The 23,401-nt window shown below is 52.0% G+C and overlaps 1 protein-coding gene across 1 annotated transcript; it reads right to left on the reverse strand.

Moving 5' to 3' along the window:
• Positions 1-1,629: 1,629 nt before the first annotated feature.
• Positions 1,630-4,578, reverse strand: LOC311429641 (uncharacterized protein). The gene is made up of 7 exons (XM_084505718.1): positions 4,292-4,578; positions 3,644-3,764; positions 3,322-3,445; positions 3,074-3,220; positions 2,521-2,699; positions 2,086-2,214; positions 1,630-1,763 (listed from the first exon to the last, which is right to left on the reverse strand). The coding sequence occupies exons 2-7, from the start codon at positions 3,760-3,762 to the stop codon at positions 1,661-1,663; spliced, it is 801 nt and encodes a 266-aa protein (XP_084361844.1). The 5' UTR covers positions 3,763-3,764; positions 4,292-4,578; the 3' UTR covers positions 1,630-1,660.
• Between the last annotated feature and the right edge of the window lie 18,823 nt (positions 4,579-23,401).

Consider the following 23,401-nt stretch of genomic DNA (forward strand, 5'->3'; position numbering starts at 1 on the left):
GCCAGCACTGAGAAGGAAACTCTCTCCTTTCAGTCCCATACAAACCTCGAGAGTGCCCCAGGGGGTGTGCAAGGTGATCCATTTGGGTGTGGGAAGGAAATGCTAGAACTGCCATTTGGTTATTCATGAAATCTTGAAAGGGAATAAGGAAGAAGGAATGCTTCACGAGTGTTTAATATAGAGCTTGTGCCTGGCACCCTCCCTCAGTGTCTCCATGTGTCAGATGGCCACGTCGCACGTGGTCTGTGAGGTGTCCTGAGGGACGAGCGTGTGCCCCACAACACGGAGGGCTTCTCCGTGGCACCCTCACTCGTTCACAAGCTTTCAGCATTATGTGACGTAGCAGATTACATGGGCCGGGTTCAGTAGACTTCAGGATGATGTGCTTAAAAGGGATTTGAGGAAATCAGTTCAAAGGATGCCTATAGATTGGGATCTCTAAGGCCAAGGGTAGCAATTCAGCAAGAGGTATTCCTCCCAAGTGGAATTGACAGCAACTTGCATCAAGGCTGCCTGATGAGAGATCAAAGTCCCTGAAAGTTTTAGGAGGAGAGAATGAAAACTGTGAGAGCATGTGAGAGAAAGAGAGCTCTTCACTTTCTTGTATGAGTGATGTGACAAAAAAAATTCAACTTGTCCTTCAGTTTTGTGAAGCTGTGCAGATTTAAAGTCCCTGGGATAGGCTTTGGCCCTGCTGGCTTTCCTTCCTTTCTCCCAAGTTTCAAACTCTCTCTCTCTCTGCTTTTTGGCTATGTGCAGACCCGAGAGGTCATGGAAAAGCCGTTTTCCAAAAAGAGGCTCTTAACTTCAAAGCTCCCTTGGCAGCAGTACCATCAGGGAAGGAAGACTTGTTGCTAATTCTGGGCTGAGTGAGGGCGGGTGCTTGATGCCATTTTTTAATTTATTTATTTATTTATTTTTTTCCTGGGACCAAAGGGAAGGTTGCAGTGAGCCGTTACCTTGAAGTTCCACCCTGGAAGGATCAAGAGCTCCCAGCTCTTCCCAGCTCTCCAGGCACAGGCAGGTGCTGATGCTGGATCCTAAGAGCACCTGGCTTTCAGCAAGGGCGAATCAGCAGCCTCAGCTAGGAGGCCTTCGTGGCTGTCTTGGGAGGCCACGAGTGGTGCTACTTGAACTGCTTAACAGTCCCACAAAAATTGTGAGGTGGATTATTGAGGGAACAGAGCATCTCTCCTATGAAGAGAGGCTGGGAGAGCTGGGACTGTTTAGCCTGGAGAAGAGAAAGCTCAGGGGGGATCAGTGGATAACTGCATGCCTGCGGGCAGGGTGCAAAGGCAATGGAGCCAGGCTCATTTCAGTGGAGCCCACTGACAGGACAAGAGGCGATGGGCACAGAAGCAAACACAGTGGCTTCCACCTGAACCTAACCTCAGGATACATTTCTGTAGTGTGTGGGTGAGCGAGTCCTCTCACGGGTTCTCCAGTGAGGCTGTAGAGTCTCCCTCCTCAAGGGGAGACACTTGAAAGCCATCTCCACAGGACATGCTCCTTGGACACTGGTGCCGGGTGGCAATGTTTGAGCAGGGGGTTGGCCAAGCTGACCTCTTCAGGTACCTTCCAACCTCAACCATTCTGTGTTTCTGCGAAATCAGAACACTAAAAAGCCCATGCTGGTCCTTCCAGCAGGAAGCAACAGACTTTATTGGGCTCGCAGCTGCTCACAGCTGCGAGGGGTCCTCGCTGGTTTCCCTGATGCTCGTGTCATCTTCGGCATTGGAAGCACAGGGATTTTCTCACCAACGCTAAGGAGAGAAAAAGAAAGGGTTCAAGTTTCCGTTCCAGTGAGGGCAGCGGAGTGACACTCCCTGCTCCCTTCAGCCCCAGTCCTGTGCATATGCAGGAGTCCCAAGGCTCTGTGTGGCCTTGCGGTGGCCCCTCGAGTCCCAGCCAGTGACAGGGAATCTACGCAGCGCCAGGCTGAGGCGCTGTGTGAGGCCGGACTGGAGACCTTTGGCCAAGCAGCTACGGAAGGCCAGGGCAAGGGTTCTCGTGAGCCCGGGGGCCTCATTGCCCAAGGAAGGGGCTGTTGCTAGCGGAATGAAGGCTGTTGCAGGAGAGGTTTACCAAATCAGAAGATCCTCTGCAGAATTTCCAGGGATGTCGACAGCTCTGATCTTGGTCTTGTCTTTCTGCAGGACCTCTTTTCTCTTCACCAGCTGTTTCCTCACCCGCACACTCCGCACTGAAAGGCAGCTGCAGCAACAGAGAAAAAAACTCTCAGGTGGGCTCTGAAGGCCCTCACCTCTGGCTGCCCAAAAGCAGGGAGCACAGCCTCCTTCCATTGTGGGTGCGTCACTGTCAGCTGCAGGGGAGCTTTAGGACTTTGGGTCTGCAGGGGGACAGCTGGAGGCAGGGCCTCTCCACGGTCATTCCCTCCGCGAGGCAGCCAGGGGATGGAGAGCCAAAGCCCAGAGCTGAGCAACCCACATGCTGGATCCCTCAGGCAGCTTGCTGCAGCTCAGCTTTTCCTGGCCTTTTTGGGTGCTGGCCCACACTTACTTGGCACTTGGTTTGCTCAGAGGAGCTGCCTCAGCCTTCTTCTCCGGGGGGTGAGGGATGAGGACATGCTGCTGATTCATGTCCACTGGCACCATCTGCAGAGACTTTTTCAGTTCCACAAGTGCCATGGAGGAGGCGCTCTCTGTCTGCAGCCTCTGCATTTCCATCTGCGTCTTCTGCTACAGGGGAAGTAGAAACAAGGAACGTTTTTAGATGGGGGTGCTAATGTGGGAGCTGTCCCATGGCAGTGGGGCAGTCGTCCCCTCAGGGTTTCCCCAGGCTCAGGGCAGTTTCCCTGCAGCCTGCTTTCTCTCATAAAGGCAGCATGAAAGGGTAACACCCTCAGCCTCTGAAACTAAGGGCAAGAACACTTTCAGGGCAGTGGGCTTTGGAGGAGGTCTCGTCCTTCAAAATACAAAACAAGGCTCAGGAAGGGCAGGTTTTTCTCTTGGAGGGAAGCTTCCTTGCAGAGCTAAGAGGGGAAGAGTGTTTACACGGCCCCCTGAGAGAAGAGAAAGGTTCTTTCTGGAGTGATTGAAAGCACTTGGCATACCCAGATACTCTCTCTCCCGTTCGTTTTGCCACGAGCCTTGCACTGTGCCCACATGTTCTGTCTCTCCCATTCTTTCTTCAGCTGCTCCTCAACCAACAATGCCTCCAGAGTTTTCTCATCTTCTTGCTGGTACAGGCAGCATATTTCCTACAGGAGAGAAGGGCATGCAACAATCAGAGAAACATCAAATCTCCACAGAGGCAACCCATGAAACAACCCGGCAATGGGCACACAGATGCAGTGGCTACCTGTCCTGTTCTCCGTTGACTCTCACAGGCAGGGGCTTGAGTTTGGGGCCAGGCCACAGCACAGCGCTTGCCCTTCCCCTCTTCTGCCATTCTTGAGGAGCTCTCCTCACGGGTTGTCAGCAGCCTGCAAGCACAGAAGAGGAGGATTTCCTGCTCTAGTTTTTGCTCACCAATCAGGTCCCCAGCAGGGAAAGGGAAGTTGGTGGGGCATGTGTCAGGACCCCTGTGGAATTCACCGAGACCCTGTGTCTAAGGAAAGCCGCTCGATGACTCAAGGAGAAGAGCCCAGGGGCTGCTTCTTTAAGGTTCCCCCCAGCCTCACCTGCGAGAAGGCTCTTTTTCCACTGCAGCCTGGCCCAGCTTTGCCTCCCCTTTCATCTTGGAGAGTCTGGATAGAGAGAGACTCTGGGGTGTGAGCAGCTGGCTCTTAATAGGAGGCATCCCTGTAAGGAGGAAACGAGAAGGACAGTCAGAGCTGCTGCTTGGTGGCCACACAAAGAGGCAGGGAATGAGCCTCCCTGCTGGATCCGGTGCTACTTGTAAAAGGCAGAGCAAGCTGGGAGATGGGTTGGCCTAGAAGGGAGTCTCCTTGGCCACTGGCATTTCACGGGTGGGGATGGGAGTCCTGGGACTCCCTGCTGCCATTGTACCCCACATGCTACCTTTGGACACATCTAATCCAGAGCGGGGCTTTCAGTAGACAGGAGCTCCAGGAGGCCAGCGTGGAAGAGGCCTGAGCACTGCCGAATGCTACGGGAAGCCCTGGGCTGCCCTGCCATTCTGGTTCCTACGAAGGCCCAGCAGAGCTACTGCCGCAGGGAACTGGGGTCAGAGGAGGGGCCTCATCCTGTGCAAAGCGCAGCCTTCCAGCTTTGCCTCCATACCCCTTGCCCTCAGGAGGACATTCAGAAGGGAAGGGCAGAGAGGTCTCCCAGGGGCTGTCACTCCCAGGAGCCCGCTCTCACATTACCTGTTCTGGTAGACTCTCCCTCCACACTTGCGTCTCCCTTCTTCTCCAAAGCAGGGTGCTTGGGTGCTTGGAGAGACCCTTCCCCTGCAGCTCTTCCCCGAGGTATGTAGAGCCCAATCCTGGAAGAAAGACCAAGGCAGTGTGACTCCGGGGCACCATATTCTAGGGCTGTAGGGTGCTGGTCTTGGTGCCAGCATCTGAGAGGGGCTTGCTGTGGGCTGGGCAGGGAATAGACATTCCCCTTGGTACACAAAGAGAATGGTCCCTCTTCCAAAACAAGCAAGAATCGGTGTGGAGTGGAGGAGGAACCAGTGCTTGGAGAAGTTTCCTTCCAGCTCCTCCCTGAGCAGCAGCCAAGCCCTGGCACTGCTGATCTTCCGGAGAGGAGCTGAAAAGCTGCCAAAAACTCTCAGCCAAGGGCTGCAGAAGCAATGCACCCACCTGGGAAAGATGATGACACCTCCAGAAGCTGGATGTGGGACCATGCTTTTTCTCTCCGATGTGGCCAAATCCGTTTTGCTTAACCTCTGCAGGAGAGACAGTCGTGGGTGAGACCATGGCCAGGAAGGGATGCCCTTGCCAACGAAGGCATCACGGCTGCTCAGGCAGAAAGCTGCCCACGGGCAGAGTTTGCAGGGCTTAGTGTTCACCCCTCCTTACAAGCAGCACAAGCTGCGCAGCGAGTGCCTGCACCTGGTAAATAACTGCCTGGCTTTGTGCAGGGGCCAGACTCCTGTGCCTCATCAGGAGACGAGTCTGACCCAGAAGGAGAAGTCCCTCCGAACGGCCTCTCGGGGCATTTCCCAGGAACCCTGGGCTGTGCTGGTGCAGTGAGAAACTTACAGTGAGGCGGCATTTCAACAGCTGGCCGTTGCTATTCAGGTTGTGAACAAAGTCGGAGGAAAAGTGCATTTGGACTCTGCTCTTGCGGAACACCAGACAGCCGATGTCCTTGAAGATGAAATCAACAGCCTGCTTCTTTGCAAGGGTGTAGGAGAGAAAGAGCAGGGTCTCCTGAATGCAGCGCTGCACGGTGTCCCGAGGAATGCCGATGTCCAAGGACAGCCAGGCATAATTCAGGAAAACAAATGGAGGTATTCCTGAGGGAGAGGAAGCAAGGAGAAAATAACTAAGACAGGCCTGCAGAGGAGGGCAGTCCCATTTGGGTAGCTTCTGGGCCCTCCAGCACTGCTACAGAGCTGTCTTGCTGACTGCTCGTCTGGAGGAGGAGAATCCCTGAAAGACAGAGCTCCAAGCGCCTAGGGCAGCACAATCGTGGGGCATCGCTGATGCCATAGAAGCCGATGCCCAGTGTCAGCCTGCACCTGCTGTTGTCCGAACTGCTTAGAGCAGAAGTCAACCACCAATGCAGCCATCAGGGTGCCAACAGGATAGGGAGGGACGTTTCTGGGAGCTGGTGTCTGGAGGGACGTGCAAGGCGTTGATGGGCCTTGGCTTGAGAGGAGCTCAGGCCTTTCTCTGGACCTCCTGGAGGAGCTGTGTAACCCCTTCACTGCCCTCCCAGCAGCAGCTGAGCATGCAGCCCAAAGTCCCCGCGCGTGGGAGCCCAGACAATCATCTCTCTTCTTACCAGGAAAAGTTTCTTTCTTGTAAGGGAGCCCATGAACATTGGCAAAGTGCTCCGAAACCTGGAAGACGGGCTTCTTTACATCGAGGAGCTTAAAGCCTGCCATGGGCCGGTCCTGTTTAACAGCAAAGAAGGTGCCCAGCCCAGGTACTGTGACACCCTGAAAAGCAAGAAATCAGGAACACGGGTCAGTATTTCTGGGGCTTCTCCAAGCAAGAAGATGGGCCCTCATGCCTTGGCCACAGCTCATGAGAAAGTGCCAGGCAGTGTCACTCTGCAGAGCCCTGGAGATGGCCTCAATGTCACGGATTTTCCCAGCTCCCTCCTTTTTTCCCTCTAAAGTGGAGCTGGGCTACTAAGAGCACAGCCAACACCCTCAGCTCCGTAAAATTCCCTCCAAGCAGTTCCCAACAAGTAGGGAAAGCCTTGAGTGCCAGCACCAGCGACATGCTGGCCTGCCCACTCTGGCCACGGGCAACACACAAACACCAGGCAGAATGGACCCCGTCCTTCTGCTGGAGCTGGGCTCTTCTTTTGTGCATACTGCCAAAGCAGCAACGGGCCCCTGGCACCTCTGCAGTTTGCAGGCCACCGCTGGGGTGTTTCTGCTGCTTGAGGAGGCGGGCTGTGGGGTGGCAGCTCTGGGAAAGAGCAGAGTAAGAGGGCAGGATGAGGCTGCAAAGCTCACCTTGTTCAGCGCGAACTGCCTGCGGATGAAGTGGGATACTGCATCCCAAACTTTCACAATCTCTGAAAAGCAAAGGAAAGAGACGTCATACTGCAAGCCAGCTTTCTCGTCCAGCACAGTCCTCGTGGCCAATGGGGCCAGTGTCTATGTCCCCAGACCCTCCCTCTCTCTCCCCACAAGAAACTGCAGCTCAAGTGGGCTGCGCTGCTGCCTGTTCCTCAGGCACCTCCTGTTGGGCTCACCATCGTCCTGGAGGTGCATGAGTGTTGGACACATGAGGCGGCCTTTGCACAGGATGGGAGCACTCCTGGCCTCCATCTCGCTCCGGGCCTCCTCCACTCGTCAGCAGGAATTGTCCCACGCGGGGACGCTGCTTCCCAGTGCCTTTGGCTCCTTTCTGCAAGGCGGCTCCTCAAGATCACAGCGGCAGCCCCAGCAGAGCAGCACCAGCCACTGCCTCCTGAAGGCCTCGCAGCCAAGTGAGGGCAGGTCGCGGCGCACAGGGCTTTTGAGCAGGACGTGGTGTGATGTCACAGACGGCCCTGCTATTGCCTCATCGCGTGTCACAATAGGGGCTGCAGCCTGCCCTGTCAGGGAGCTGCCTCCCCAAGGAGACTGCTGCACCCTGGAGATTCGGGCAGAGCAGTCCGCAGGCTGTGAGGGTCACTGCAGGGTGCTGGCCCCAGGCCTTGCCCCAGGAGCAGGAAAGGAGGCTGCAACTTCTCTTAGCACTGTCCAAGACTTTTCCTTGGGCTGAACCTTCCCACGTCATCCAGCTATAGGTGCAGGGAGCACCGTCCCCTTCCACTTTCTGTGCGTGACCCTCAGCTCTGGTGATTTTTTAGCCAGCAGGGTGACCACTGGAGTTAGAGCCTCTTTGTTTTCATTCCTTCTCTGAAGCAGCCAGTGGGTGGATGGCCAAAGACTGCACTAGAGTGTTGGGGAATACTGTGACTCCAAATGTGTAATAACACAAGTGCATTTTAAAAGAGGTCGGTCAGAAGCTTTATTAACACTGATCACACTGCAAACATTGGGCAGCATTTCTCTCTCCTCTTCCGCTTTTTCTTCCAAGTGGTTGCAGCTACCCCACTATAAATAAAACAAAGGAAATAAAGGAAAGTGGTGAGGAAAATGTAATGTTACCATAGCCAGGTGTGCAATCTTGTGAAAAATGGGCTCCAGACAGTTCTTTGTATGTTAATGAGGCCAAGTGCCCACGCCAGGCTCAGACTCTTTAGGTAGCTTGTTAACTGCCACAGACCACAACATGGAGTGATGGCACTTGGTGGAGCCTGCAGAACTGGCACACCCAGTATGGTCTTAGCAAAAGCTGTACATACCCGCCTGAGAACTTTTGCAGGACATACTAGGAGCAACAAGCAGATTAGGTGACAAAACACCAAAAATCCTGTTTTGAGAAAGCTTAACTCTGGAGAAGAGCAAGCTCTCAGGGAGACATAAATGAAGGACTGGTATCTACCCGAGGCCTCAGTCCAAAGCACCGCGTTGCATGGAAATGAGGAAGACGATTGGCAGAGTCAGGACTGGTGTAACAATGTGATTGTATATGTTCACACAGCATTTTGTTGCAAATTTTATATGAACTGCTGAATATTTTAATGGTGACCTCTCATTTCCCTAATGGCAGAGGGGTCACACGATCGTGAAACAAACTTCAGTAGAACCTTTGTAAATCTGCTCTTGGGTCCATGGTCCCTCTTCTGTCACATGTCCCGAGTCACTGTTGTGACACTGCCTCTCCGCATTCCACAGGCTCCTAATCCATACAGAATGTACCCCAACAATATTTTGCTTAGAATTTGGAACCTCAACTCAAATGCTATTAATCTATGAACAACCCTCCGCTTCGAAGAAAGCAAAACTATACAAATTATTTATAAAGTATCTCTAAATAGTTCTCAAAGGAAGTCCAGAGATTAAAAGAGCAGTTCAAGGTGTATCTAATTTGTGTGGTTGGAGACTGTAGCATCATGTGTCCTTGTGGCTGTAGTCCAGGGATGAAGTCAGGTCTGGAGAAGAGAGTTCAAGATTCAGGGTCCGTGTTGTGTCTTTTTCAGGGGGGGCACCTTTCTCTGCGTTGTGTTGCTAGGTGGTGGTGTCTTCTTACAATGGGCTGCATGTCTCCAATGGGGAAATCTGTCCCTTCTATTTGACGGCAGTGTGGGTAGTTACAAGTATCTGATGTGGTCCCTTCCAGCTGGGCTACCTGGACCAAAACAGTCGTCTGGTTCTAGAGTGTGAAAAACTTTATAGGAAAGCTCTGCAAGAGCTTCCTTTACATGCGAATAGACGTATCGTGCATGTTTCACTGGGGCCCTGAAATAAGTTCATATTGAACTGTCAGTCAACTACGTACCAGATTTCTGCGGTTCTTCGGGAAGGTGCATATGCCATCATGAGGAAGGTGCACGTGCCATGCCATAAGGAAATCAGGAGGAGAAAGGCCATGCTTCCTATTCGCTGTGCTTCACATATACATCAGTATAACGATTTGGGGTGTAACTGGCAAGCCAGTGTCCACTAGAGCCCTCTACTCCTGTGGGCCTGATATGTCAGGCCAGGCTCTCAAATCTGATATACAGCAAAAGACTGCTGCCTGCCAGAAGGTGCAAAGCATTGGCAGGTTTTGGCTTCTGAGGAGCTCAGGCCTTTCTCTGGACCTCCTGGAGGAGCTGTGTAACCCCTGCACTGCCCTCCCAGCAGCAGCTGAGCATGCAGCCCACATCCTTGCACATTGGAGCCCTGAAATTCATCTCTCTTCTTACCCGGAAAAGTTTCTTTCTTGTAAGGGAGCCCATGAATACTGGCAAAGGTCTCTGAAACCTGGAAGATGGGCTTCTTTACATCAAGGAGCTCACAGCCCACCATGGGGAGCTCCTCTTTAATCATGAAGAAGGCACTGAAGAAGGCACAATAATTGTCAAGATGTCACATCTCCAGAAGCATTTCCCTTCTAACAACCCAGGTAGGCGGACCACAGTGGCTACCTGTCCTGCTCTCCGGTGACCCTCACCGGCAGGTGCTTGAGTTTGGGGCCTGGCTGCAGCAGAGCGCTTGCCCTTGCCCTGTTCTCCCGTCCTTGTGGAGCTCTCCTGACGCACTGTCAGCAGCCTGCAAACACAACAGAGGAGGATTTGCGGCAAGAGATTTTGCTCACCTACCGGGTGCCCAGGCAGGAAACTGCTGTCAGCGGGACATGTGTCAGGCCCATTGTGGAGTTCACCAAGTCCCTGTGTGCAAGGAAAGCTGCTCGATGACTCAAGGGGAAGAGCTCTGGGGCTGCCTTCTATGGCTTCCCACCCCAGCCTCATTTGGGAGAAGGCTCTTTTTCCCCAGCAGCCTGGCCCAGCTGTGCCTCCCCTGTCACCCTGGAGAGTCTGGCTGGAGAGCGACTCTGGTGTGTGAGCAGCTGGCTCTTAATAGCAGGAGGCATCCCTGTAAAGAGAAAACGAGAAGGCTAGTCAGAGCTGCTCCTTGGTGGCCACAAAAATTCTTCACAAAGAGGATGGTGAGGATTGACATCCCACACAGAGTCTCCAGCCAAGAGAGAAGCCATTTCTCCTTCTTATGGTGCTGCTTCTGCAGTGAGAGGGGCTTTGCTGGGCTCCCCCACAAGGCCTCCAACCAAGGCGTAGATTGAGGAAGTACAGTCTACAGGCTGTGCTGTGGGAGGAGGCACCCTGTGACAGAGAGAGAATATGGATGAACTGCACACTTCCTCGGGAGAGGCCTGTGAGGAGGACGCTGAAGCTGCTGCTTCAGAGAGAACGGCTTATTTGGCATCCCACACAGGGCCTACATCCAAGGGAGAAGCCTCTTCTCTTTCTTGTGGTGCTGCTTCTGCACTGTAGACAGTACATTGCTTCTTTCTTATTTCTTTTCAAGATTTAAAAAAACTAAAAGCAAATTCTAGAATTTTCTTTCCACACCTGAGAAATGTGTTCATCAGATTTGTGTCAATATGGAAAAATGCTAGGGCCGCATGATATGATGAAATGTGACCTTCTGTCTTACATACCCTTGTATAACCAGAAGTCTAAGAAAAACAGAGTGGTTAATGTATATAGATCTTGTATCTTGCAAAGGAATGGTCCAGCAATTCGTGTCAATACGGGATAGGAGAACAAAGGGGTTTCAGAATAACTGCTAACTATGATGACTATTGCTTAGGACACTACGCAAGTCTCTGATATCTGGCCAAGAGATTAAGGAGAAGGGGAAAGCCAAAGGACAACTAAAAGACGAAGTTTGCATGGGACGCTGCACAAGTCTGTGACATCCGGCCAAGATGGACAAAGGAGAAGGACAAGAAAAAAACCCTGGGAGGAAGACTATGAGCCTTCAGCACGAGAGACCCCCGGAGACCCCCAGAGACACCACCGGAGACTGATACACATGCTCCAGTAGGAGGGTTTGGATTCCAGAAACTAATTATAATAACCCTGTTTTTTCTAGAAGTAGTAATGAATATGTATTAGCCTAGTAGCATAAAAATCAGCTGCTTGATGTAACTGGTGTGCTTCTTGGTGGAGCAGAGACTCCTGGCACACCCAGCGCTGTTTGCTTGCCTCTATTCTTTTAATAAATTGTAAACTTTGATTGCAATCCTATTTGGGACTCAGTCACCAGATATTTACAAATAAGACATACAGTATTACCACTCCAGTTCATATCCCTCCAGCAGCTGCAAAATTCCCCCAGGTAACCTTGTCACAACTGGGAGAGGCCCGCTTACCCTTCTCCTGCTTCTTCTATAGTCATTAGCAGGTATGTCCTGGCTCCCAATACTAGGATGCAGTGGTGACCTTGGATTTGCTCAGTCTGCTCCCAAGATTGCTAGCGGCCACCCTATCAGTCAGCAAATCCCCTTTGATCACTCTATCGGTCAGCACATACCCTTGACTGCTCTATCAGTCAGCCTGTAGGATACCCTCCTCCCTTACGGGGTACGCCAGACACCTCAGCGTGGTTTATTGGTGGCCCCGGCCAAGCGCAGGTGCCCCCTATGACTTACTGGCCCCCTTTGTTAAACATACCGCTTGTCCGCAGCTGTAGGAGGTCATGGTCTGCTCCCGCAGGGAGTGGCTGGGAGCGGAGGCTCCTCTGAGGAAAATACCCAGGGTACGCCTAGGGGCATCTGCTCTGCAGCCGATCCCGCAGCTGAGCAGAGTGTCTCCTGGCTGGCTTGACAAACTGATTTGCGGAAAACAGACTCCACAATCTGTAAAGTTGTAAAGTAGGTATGTTTATTTGGCACTGTGCACACACGCCGGATGCAAGGGGGATAGCTCCACCTCACTTGCACACCAACAATTACTGGCAGTGTGCTTATAGTAGTGGGACAAATACGTATTCAATTAATTTCCTGTAAGTCTTTTGTATATTCATCAGGTCTCTGAAGAATCATTAGTGTAGGTTCCATATGCGTACTGGTCAAATTATGCATGGTCTCTGAGGTGTCCTGAGGGACAAGTGTGTGCTCTGCAACACAGAGGGGAGCTTCCCCTGCAGCTCCTCCATGAGGTATATGGAGCCCAATCATGGAAGCAAAACTAAGGCAGTGTGACTCCAGGGCACTGCTTTCAATGCTGTAGAGTGCTGGTCTTGGTGCCAACATCTGAGAGGGGCTTGCTGTGGGCTGGGAAGGGAAGAGCCATTCCCCCAGCCCATGGTTTTTTCAGGCTGTGGAAAACTGTGCTTGGACTTTGCTCTTGCGGAGGAGCATGTCCTGGTGTCCAAGGACAGGCAGGCATAATTCAGGACACCAACTGAAGGTACGCCTAAGGGAAAAGCAGCAAGGAGCTTCTGAGTAACTAAGACTGGCCTGCAGAGGAGGGCAGTCACATATGGGCATCTGTTGGGTCCACCAGCACTATGAAAGAGCTGGCTGGCTGATGGCTCCTCTGGAAAGAAGGAAATGCCTAAAAGACAGAGCTCCAAGAGGCTGGAGCAGCACAATCACGGTGTGTCACTGATGCCACAGCATCTGATGCCCTGCTGCTGGCCTACACCTGCAGCTGTGCCAGCTGCCAAGAGCAGAAGGCAATCACTAACACACTGTTTTGCAATCTGCAAGCACACAAGTGGAGGATTTGCTGGCAAAAGCTGTTGCTTATTAACCAGACACCCAGCAAGGAACAAGGCATGAGATGGACCTGTGTCAGAACACCTGTGGAGTTCACCCAGCCTGTTCGGACTGGCCTAAGGGCTACTGCATGAACTATTTCCTGCGTAATTTGTTCAAATGCTTGTCATTGCTCAGGGCCCCATTCGAAATCATTCTTCTTACGGGTTACTTGGTAGAGCAGGTTTACAATCAGACTGTAATTTGGAATGTGCATTCTCTAAAACCCCACGACACCTAGGAAAGTTTGTTTCCTTTTTGCTAGTTGTTGGAGACATAGCTGTTATTTTGTTGGTCACATCCATTGGGATTTGCCGATGTCCATTTTGCCATTTTATTCCTAAAAACTGGATCTGTTGTGCAGGTCCTTTGACTTTGTTTTATGACAAAACCAGCCTTTAGAAGGATTTGAACTATTTTCTTCCCTTTCTCAAAAACTTCCTCTGCTGTGTCACTCCACACAATGATGTCATCAATGTACTGCAAGGTGTTCAGGAGCTTTCCCCTGCTCCAGCGCAGACTGGATCAGTCCATGGCAAATGGTAGGGCTGTGTTTCCACCCCTGGATTTCAGGTGTATTGGACTCCCCTCCAAGTGAAAGCAAACAGTGGCCTGCACTTTGCTGCTAGAGAGATGGAGAAAAATGCATTGGCGATATCAATTGTGGCGTACCACTTGGCTGTCTTTGATTCCAGTTTGTACTGGAGTTCTAGCGTTTCCAGCACTGCAGTGCTCAGTGGTGGTGTGACTTTGTTCAGGCCACGATAGTCCACTGTTAGTCTCCACTCACCATTAGACTTTCACACTGGACATATGGGACTATTAACGGGTGAATGAGTCTTGCTGATCACTCCTTGGCTCTCCAGTTGACGAATTAGCTTATGGATGGTGATGATCAGGTAGTCTCAGTTGGTGCGATATTGCCGCCGGTGCCCAGTTGTGGTTAGCAATTGGCACTTGTTGTTCTTTGCCCCTCAGCAGCCCCACAACAGAAGGGTCCTCCGAGAGACCGGGCAAGGTAGACAATTGTTTAATGTCCTCTGTCTCTAAGGCAGCTATGCCAAAAGCCCAGCAGAACCCTTTTGGGTCCTTGAAAAATCCTCTCCTGAGATAGTCTATGCCAAGGATGCATGGAGCATCCGGGCAAGTCACAATATGGTGCTTTTGCCACTCATTCCCAGTCAGACTCACTTCAGCCTCCAATACAGTTAACTGCTGGGATACCCCCATCAACCCATAAACACAGATGTGTTCTAGCCCTTTAGGGCCTGATGGCGTTACAGTACACTGTGCACCGGTGTCTACTAAAGCTTCATACTTCTGTGCATCTGATGTGCCAGGCCATCGAATCCACACAATCCAATAAACTCCATTGTCCCTTTCCTCCCCCTGGCTGGAGGCAGGTCCCCCCTAATACTTCATACAGCTGGATGAGGGCATCGAGTACACCCTCAATAAGTTTGCAGATGACACCAAGTTAGGTGCATGTGTCGATCTGCTCGAGGGCAGGAAGGCTCTGCAGGAGGATCTGGATAGGCTGCACCGATGGGCTGAGGTCAACTGCATGAAGTTCAACTGTGCTCAGGTGGCCAAGAAGGCCAATGGCATCCTGGCTTATATAAGAAGCAGCGTGGCCAGCAGGTCTAGGGAAGTGATTGTTCCCCTGTACTCGGCTCTGGTGAGGCCGCACCTTGAGTACTGTGCTCAGTTTTGGGCCCCTCGCTACAAGAAGGACATGGAAGTGCTTGAGCGGGTGCAGAGAAGGGCGACGAAGCTGGTGAGGGGCCTGGAGAACAAGTCCTACGAGGAGCGGCTGAGGGAGCTGGGCTTGTTCAGCCTGGAGAAAAGGAGGCTCAGGGGCGACCTTATCGCTCTCTACAGGTACCTTAAAGGAGGCTGTAGCGAGGTGGGGGTTGGTCTGTTCTCCCACATGCCTGGTGACAGGACGAGGGGGAATGGGCTTAAGTTGCGCCAGGGGAGTTTTAGGTTGGATGTTAGGAAGAACTTCTTTACCGAAAGGGCTGTTAGACATTGGAACGGGCTGCCCAGAGAAGTGGTTGAGTCCCCATCCCTGGAGGTCTTTAAAATGGTTGAGTCCCCATCCCTGGAGGTCTTTAAAATACATTTAGATGTAGAGCTTAGTGATATGGTTTAGTGGAGGACTTGTTAATGTTAGGTCAGAGGTTGGACTCGATGATCTTGAGGTCTCTTTCAACCTAGAAATTCTGTGATTCTGTGATTCTGTGAGAGTATCTGTTTATGCCAAGTGCTTTCAAGCACTCCAGAAGGAAACTTTTTCTTCTCTCAGGGGACCATGTGCACACTCTTCCCCTTTGAGCTCTACCAGGAATCTTCTCTCAAAGAGAAAACCTGCCCTTCCTGAGCCTTGTTTTCTTTTGTGAAGGACGAGGGCTCCTCCAAAGCCCACTGCAGTGAAAGTGTCTTGCCCTTAGTTTCAGAGGCTGAGGGTGTTACCCTTTCATGCTGCCTTTCTGAGAGAAAGCAGGCTGCAGGGAAACTGCCCTGAGCCTGGGGAAACCCTGAGGGGACGACTGCCCCACTGCCATGTGGTGGCTCCCACATTAGCACCTCCACCTGAAAACGTTCCTTGTTTCTGCTTTCCCGTAGCAGAAGATGCAGAGGGAAATGCAGAGGCTGCAGACAGAGAGCGCCTCCTCCATGGCACTTGTGGACCTGAAAAAGTCTCTGAAGATGGTACCAGTGGACATGAAACAGCAGCATGTCCTCATTCCTCACTCCCCCGAGAAGACTGAGGCAGCTCCGTGTGCAAATCAAGTGCCAAGGAAGTGTTGGCCAGCTCCCACAAAGGCTGGGAAAAGCTGAGCTGCAGCAGGCTGCCTGAGGGATCCAGCATGTGGGTTGCTCAGCTCTGGGCTTTGGCTCTCCATCCCCTGGCTGCCTCGCGGAGGGAATGACCGTGGAGAGGCCCTGCCTCCAGCTGTCCCCCTGCAGACCCAAAGTCCTAAAGCTCCCCTGCAGCTGACAGTGATGCACCCACAGTGGAAGGAGGCTGTGCTCCCTGCTCCTGGGACTGGTGGCAGGCAGAGTAAAGAGCCTTTTCCCAGGTGAGGCTGAGAGGGAGCTGGAGGATGCAGCCCCTGGGCTCTTGTCCATGAGTCAGCGAGCAGCTTTCTTCGGGCACAGTCTGGGTGAACTCCACAGGTGTTCTGACACAGGTCCATCTCATGCCTTGTTCCTTGCTGGGTGTCTGGTTAATAAGCAACAGCTTTTGCCAGCAAATCCTCCACTTGTGTGCTTGCAGATTGCAAAACAGTGTGTTAGTGATTGCCTTCTGCTCTTGGCAGCTGGCACAGCTGCAGGTGTAGGCCAGCAGCAGGGCATCAGATGCTGTGGCATCAGTGACACACCGTGATTGTGCTGCTCCAGCCTCTTGGAGCTCTGCCTTTTAGGCATTTCCTTCTTTCCAGAGGAGCCATCAGCCAGCCAGCTCTTTCATAGTGCTGGTGGACCCAACAGATGCCCATATGTGACTGCCCTCCTCTGCAGGCCAGTCTTAGTTACTCAGAAGCTCCTTGCTGCTTTTCCCTTAGGCGTACCTTCAGTTGGTGTCCTGAATTATGCCTGCCTGTCCTTGGACACCAGGACATGCTCCTCCGCAAGAGCAAAGTCCAAGCACAGTTTTCCACAGCCTGAAAAAACCATGGGCTGGGGGAATGGCTCTTCCCTTCCCAGCCCACAGCAAGCCCCTCTCAGATGTTGGCACCAAGACCAGCACTCTACAGCATTGAAAGCAGTGCCCTGGAGTCACACTGCCTTAGTTTTGCTTCCATGATTGGGCTCCATATACCTCATGGAGGAGCTGCAGGGGAAGCTCCCCTCTGTGTTGCAGAGCACACACTTGTCCCTCAGGACACCTCAGAGACCATGCATAATTTGACCAGTACGCATATGGAACCTACACTAATGATTCTTCAGAGACCTGATGAATATACAAAAGACTTACAGGAAATTAATTGAATACGTATTTGTCCCACTACTATAAGCACACTGCCAGTAATTGTTGGTGTGCAAGTGAGGTGGAGCTATCCCCCTTGCATCCGGCGTGTGTGCACAGTGCCAAATAAACATACCTACTTTACAACTTTACAGATTGTGGAGTCTGTTTTCCGCAAATCAGTTTGTCAAGCCAGCCAGGAGACACTCTGCTCAGCTGCGGGATCGGCTGCAGAGCAGATGCCCCTAGGCGTACCCTGGGTATTTTCCTCAGAGGAGCCTCCGCTCCCAGCCACTCCCTGCGGGAGCAGACCATGACCTCCTACAGCTGCGGACAAGCGGTATGTTTAACAAAGGGGGCCAGTAAGTCATAGGGGGCACCTGCGCTTGGCCGGGGCCACCAATAAACCACGCTGAGGTGTCTGGCGTACCCCGTAAGGGAGGAGGGTATCCTACAGGCTGACTGATAGAGCAGTCAAGGGTATGTGCTGACCGATAGAGTGATCAAAGGGGATTTGCTGACTGATAGGGTGGCCGCTAGCAATCTTGGGAGCAGACTGAGCAAATCCAAGGTCACCACTGCATCCTAGTATTGGGAGCCAGGACATACCTGCTAATGACTATAGAAGAAGCAGGAGAAGGGTAAGCAGGCCTCTCCCAGTTGTGACAAGGTTACCTGGGGGAATTTTGCAGCTGCTGGAGGGATATGAACTGGAGTGGTAATACTGTATGTCTTATTTGTAAATATCTGGTGACTGAGTCCCAAATAGGATTGCAATCAAAGTTTACAATTTATTAAAAGAATAGAGGCAAGCAAACAGCGCTGGGTGTGCCAGGAGTCTCTGCTCCACCAAGAAGCACACCAGTTACATCAAGCAGCTGATTTTTATGCTACTAGGCTAATACATATTCATTACTACTTCTAGAAAAAACAGGGTTATTATAATTAGTTTCTGGAATCCAAACCCTCCTACTGGAGCATGTGTATCAGTCTCCGGTGGTGTCTCTGGGGGTCTCCGGGGGTCTCTCGTGCTGAAGGCTCATAGTCTTCCTCCCAGGGTTTTTTTCTTGTCCTTCTCCTTTGTCCATCTTGGCCGGATGTCACAGACTTGTGCAGCGTCCCATGCAAACTTCGTCTTTTAGTTGTCCTTTGGCTTTCCCCTTCTCCTTAATCTCTTGGCCAGATATCAGAGACTTGCGTAGTGTCCTAAGCAATAGTCATCATAGTTAGCAGTTATTCTGAAACCCCTTTGTTCTCCTATCCCGTATTGACACGAATTGCTGGACCATTCCTTTGCAAGATACAAGATCTATATACATTAACCACTCTGTTTTTCTTAGACTTCTGGTTATACAAGGGTATGTAAGACAGAAGGTCACATTTCATCATATCATGCGGCCCTAGCATTTTTCCATATTGACACAAATCTGATGAACACATTTCTCAGGTGTGGAAAGAAAATTCTAGAATTTGCTTTTAGTTTTTTTAAATCTTGAAAAGAAATAAGAAAGAAGCAATGTACTGTCTACAGTGCAGAAGCAGCACCACAAGAAAGAGAAGAGGCTTCTCCCTTGGATGTAGGCCCTGTGTGGGATGCCAAATAAGCCGTTCTCTCTGAAGCAGCAGCTTCAGCGTCCTCCTCACAGGCCTCTCCCGAGGAAGTGTGCAGTTCATCCATATTCTCTCTCTGTCACAGGGTGCCTCCTCCCACAGCACAGCCTGTAGACTGTACTTCCTCAATCTACGCCTTGGTTGGAGGCCTTGTGGGGGAGCCCAGCAAAGCCCCTCTCACTGCAGAAGCAGCACCATAAGAAGGAGAAATGGCTTCTCTCTTGGCTGGAGACTCTGTGTGGGATGTCAATCCTCACCATCCTCTTTGTGAAGAATTTTTGTGGCCACCAAGGAGCAGCTCTGACTAGCCTTCTTGTTTTCTCTTTACAGGGATGCCTCCTGCTATTAAGAGCCAGCTGCTCACACACCAGAGTCGCTCTCCAGCCAGACTCTCCAGGGTGACAGGGGAGGCACAGCTGGGCCAGGCTGCTGGGGAAAAAGAGCCTTCTCCCAAATGAGGCTGGGGTGGGAAGCCATAGAAGGCAGCCCCAGAGCTCTTCCCCTTAAGTCATCGAGCAGCTTTCCTTGCACACAGGGACTTGGTGAACTCCACAATGGGCCTGACACATGTCCCGCTGACAGCAGTTTCCTGCCTGGGCACCCGGTACGTGAGCAAAATCTCTTGCCGCAAATCCTCCTCTGTTGTGTTTGCAGGCTGCTGACAGTGCGTCAGGAGAGCTCCACAAGGACGGGAGAACAGGGCAAGGGCAAGCGCTCTGCTGCAGCCAGGCCCCAAACTCAAGCACCTGCCGGTGAGGGTCACCGGAGAGCAGGACAGGTAGCCACTGTGGTCCGCCTACCTGGGTTGTTAGAAGGGAAATGCTTCTGGAGATGTGACATCTTGACAATTATTGTGCCTTCTTCAGTGCCTTCTTCATGATTAAAGAGGAGCTCCCCATGGTGGGCTGTGAGCTCCTTGATGTAAAGAAGCCCATCTTCCAGGTTTCAGAGACCTTTGCCAGTATTCATGGGCTCCCTTACAAGAAAGAAACTTTTCCGGGTAAGAAGAGAGATGAATTTCAGGGCTCCAATGTGCAAGGATGTGGGCTGCATGCTCAGCTGCTGCTGGGAGGGCAGTGCAGGGGTTACACAGCTCCTCCAGGAGGTCCAGAGAAAGGCCTGAGCTCCTCAGAAGCCAAAACCTGCCAATGCTTTGCACCTTCTGGCAGGCAGCAGTCTTTTGCTGTATATCAGATTTGAGAGCCTGGCCTGACATATCAGGCCCACAGGAGTAGAGGGCTCTAGTGGACACTGGCTTGCCAGTTACACCCCAAATCGTTATACTGATGTATATGTGAAGCACAGCGAATAGGAAGCATGGCCTTTCTCCTCCTGATATCCTTATGGCATGGCACGTGCACCTTCCTCATGATGGCATATGCACCTTCCCGAAGAACCGCAGAAATCTGGTACGTAGTTGACTGACAGTTCAATATGAACTTATTTCAGGGCCCCAGTGAAACATGCACGATACGTCTATTTGCATGTAAAGGAAGCTCTTGCAGAGCTTTCCTATAAAGTTTTTCACACTCTAGAACCAGACGACTGTTTTGGTCCAGGTAGCCCAGCTGGAAGGGACCACATCAGACACTTGTAACTACCCACACTGCCGTCAAATAGAAGGGACAGATTTCCCCATTGGAGACATGCAGCCCATTGTAAGAAGACACCACCACCTAGCAACACAACGCAGAGAAAGGTGCCCCCCCTGAAAAAGACACAACACGGACCCTGAATCTTGAACTCTCTTCTCCAGACCTGACTTCATCCCTGGACTACAGCCACAAGGACACATGATGCTACAGTCTCCAACCACACAAATTAGATACACCTTGAACTGCTCTTTTAATCTCTGGACTTCCTTTGAGAACTATTTAGAGATACTTTATAAATAATTTGTATAGTTTTGCTTTCTTCGAAGCGGAGGGTTGTTCATACATTAATAGCATTTGAGTTGAGGTTCCAAATTCTAAGCAAAATATTGTTGGGGTACATTCTGTATGGATTAGGAGCCTGTGGAATGCGGAGAGGCAGTGTCACAACAGTGACTCGGGACATGTGACAGAAGAGGGACCATGGACCCAAGAGCAGATTTACAAAGGTTCTACTGAAGTTTGTTTCACGATCGTGTGACCCCTCTGCCATTAGGGAAATGAGAGGTCACCATTAAAATATTCAGCAGTTCATATAAAATTTGCAACAAAATGCTGTGTGAACATATACAATCACATTGTTACACCAGTCCTGACTCCGCCAATCGTCTTCCTCATTTCCATGCAACGCGGTGCTTTGGACTGAGGCCTCGGGTAGATACCAGTCCTTCATTTATGTCTCCCTGAGAGCTTGCTCTTCTCCAGAGTTAAGCTTTCTCAAAACAGGATTTTTGGTGTTTTGTCACCTAATCTGCTTGTTGCTCCTAGTATGTCCTGCAAAAGTTCTCAGGCGGGTATGTACAGCTTTTGCTAAGACCATACTGGGTGTGCCAGTTCTGCAGGCTCCACCAAGTGCCATCACTCCATGTTGTGGTCTGTGGCAGTTAACAAGCTACCTAAAGAGTCTGAGCCTGGCGTGGGCACTTGGCCTCATTAACATACAAAGAACTGTCTGGAGCCCATTTTTCACAAGATTGCACACCTGGCTATGGTAACATTACATTTTCCTCACCACTTTCCTTTATTTCCTTTGTTTTATTTATAGTGGGGTAGCTGCAACCACTTGGAAGAAAAAGCGGAAGAGGAGAGAGAAATGCTGCCCAATGTTTGCAGTGTGATCAGTGTTAATAAAGCTTCTGACCGACCTCTTTTAAAATGCACTTGTGTTATTACACATTTGGAGTCACAGTATTCCCCAACACTCTAGTGCAGTCTTTGGCCATCCACCCACTGGCTGCTTCAGAGAAGGAATGAAAACAAAGAGGCTCTAACTCCAGTGGTCACCCTGCTGGCTAAAAAATCACCAGAGCTGAGGGTCACGCACAGAAAGTGGAAGGGGACGGTGCTCCCTGCACCTATAGCTGGATGACGTGGGAAGGTTCAGCCCAAGGAAAAGTCTTGGACAGTGCTAAGAGAAGTTGCAGCCTCCTTTCCTGCTCCTGGGGCAAGGCCTGGGGCCAGCACCCTGCAGTGACCCTCACAGCCTGCGGACTGCTCTGCCCGAATCTCCAGGGTGCAGCAGTCTCCTTGGGGAGGCAGCTCCCTGACAGGGCAGGCTGCAGCCCCTATTGTGACACGCGATGAGGCAATAGCAGGGCCGTCTGTGACATCACACCACGTCCTGCTCAAAAGCCCTGTGCGCCGCGACCTGCCCTCACTTGGCTGCGAGGCCTTCAGGAGGCAGTGGCTGGTGCTGCTCTGCTGGGGCTGCCGCTGTGATCTTGAGGAGCCGCCTTGCAGAAAGGAGCCAAAGGCACTGGGAAGCAGCGTCCCCGCGTGGGACAATTCCTGCTGACGAGTGGAGGAGGCCCGGAGCGAGATGGAGGCCAGGAGTGCTCCCATCCTGTGCAAAGGCCGCCTCATGTGTCCAACACTCATGCACCTCCAGGACGATGGTGAGCCCAACAGGAGGTGCCTGAGGAACAGGCAGCAGCGCAGCCCACTTGAGCTGCAGTTTCTTGTGGGGAGAGAGAGGGAGGGTCTGGGGACATAGACACTGGCCCCATTGGCCACGAGGACTGTGCTGGACGAGAAAGCTGGCTTGCAGTATGACGTCTCTTTCCTTTGCTTTTCAGAGATTGTGAAAGTTTGGGATGCAGTATCCCACTTCATCCGCAGGCAGTTCGCGCTGAACAAGGTGAGCTTTGCAGCCTCATCCTGCCCTCTTACTCTGCTCTTTCCCAGAGCTGCCACCCCACAGCCCGCCTCCTCAAGCAGCAGAAACACCCCAGCGGTGGCCTGCAAACTGCAGAGGTGCCAGGGGCCCGTTGCTGCTTTGGCAGTATGCACAAAAGAAGAGCCCAGCTCCAGCAGAAGGACGGGGTCCATTCTGCCTGGTGTTTGTGTGTTGTCCGTGGCCAGAGTGGGCAGGCCAGCATGTCGCTGGTGCTGGCACTCAAGGCTTTCCCTACTTGTTGGGAACTGCTTGGAGGGAATTTTACGGAGCTGAGGGTGTTGGCTGTGCTCTTAGTAGCCCAGCTCCACTCCAGGGAAAAAAGGAGGGAGCTGGGAAAATCCGTGACATTGAGGCCATCTCCAGGGCTCTGCAGAGTGACACTGCCTGGCACTTTCTCATGAGCTGTGGCCAAGGCATGAGGGCCCATCTTCTTGCTTGGAGAAGCCCCAGAAATACTGACCCGTGTTCCTGATTTCTTGCTTTTCAGGGTGTCACAGTACCTGGGCTGGGCACCTTCTTTGCTGTTAAACAGGACCGGCCCATGGCAGGCTTTAAGCTCCTCGATGTAAAGAAGCCCGTCTTCCAGGTTTCGGAGCACTTTGCCAATGTTCATGGGCTCCCTTACAAGAAAGAAACTTTTCCTGGTAAGAAGAGAGATGATTGTCTGGGCTCCCACGCGCGGGGACTTTGGGCTGCATGCTCAGCTGCTGCTGGGAGGGCAGTGAAGGGGTTACACAGCTCCTCCAGGAGGTCCAGAGAAAGGCCTGAGCTCCTCTCAAGCCAAGGCCCATCAACGCCTTGCACGTCCCTCCAGACACCAGCTCCCAGAAACGTCCCTCCCTATCCTGTTGGCACCCTGATGGCTGCATTGGTGGTTGACTTCTGCTCTAAGCAGTTCGGACAACAGCAGGTGCAGGCTGACACTGGGCATCGGCTTCTATGGCATCAGCGATGCCCCACGATTGTGCTGCCCTAGGCGCTTGGAGCTCTGTCTTTCAGGGATTCTCCTCCTCCAGACGAGCAGTCAGCAAGACAGCTCTGTAGCAGTGCTGGAGGGCCCAGAAGCTACCCAAATGGGACTGCCCTCCTCTGCAGGCCTGTCTTAGTTATTTTCTCCTTGCTTCCTCTCCCTCAGGAATACCTCCATTTGTTTTCCTGAATTATGCCTGGCTGTCCTTGGACATCGGCATTCCTCGGGACACCGTGCAGCGCTGCATTCAGGAGACCCTGCTCTTTCTCTCCTACACCCTTGCAAAGAAGCAGGCTGTTGA

This window comes from Aythya ferina (genome assembly GCF_964211825.1).
Source record: "Aythya ferina genome assembly, chromosome: 1".
Lineage (NCBI taxonomy): Eukaryota > Metazoa > Chordata > Aves > Anseriformes > Anatidae > Aythya > Aythya ferina.

What these genes read in the sequence shown, in the direction of transcription:
- LOC311429641 (XM_084505718.1), bottom strand. Translation starts at nt 3,762, where the DNA reads ATGCCTCCTATTAAGAGCCAGCTGCTCACACCCCAGAGTCTCTCTCTA. An exon ending in CTGAGCAAACCAAGTGCCAA is followed by an intron (nt 2,215 to 2,520) that starts GTAAGTGTGGGC and finishes CTGTTGCTGCAG; the next exon opens with CTGCCTTTCAGTGCGGAGTG. An exon ending in GCAGAGGATCTTCTGATTTG is followed by an intron (nt 1,764 to 2,085) that starts GTAAACCTCTCC and finishes TTCTCTCCTTAG; the next exon opens with CGTTGGTGAGAAAATCCCTG.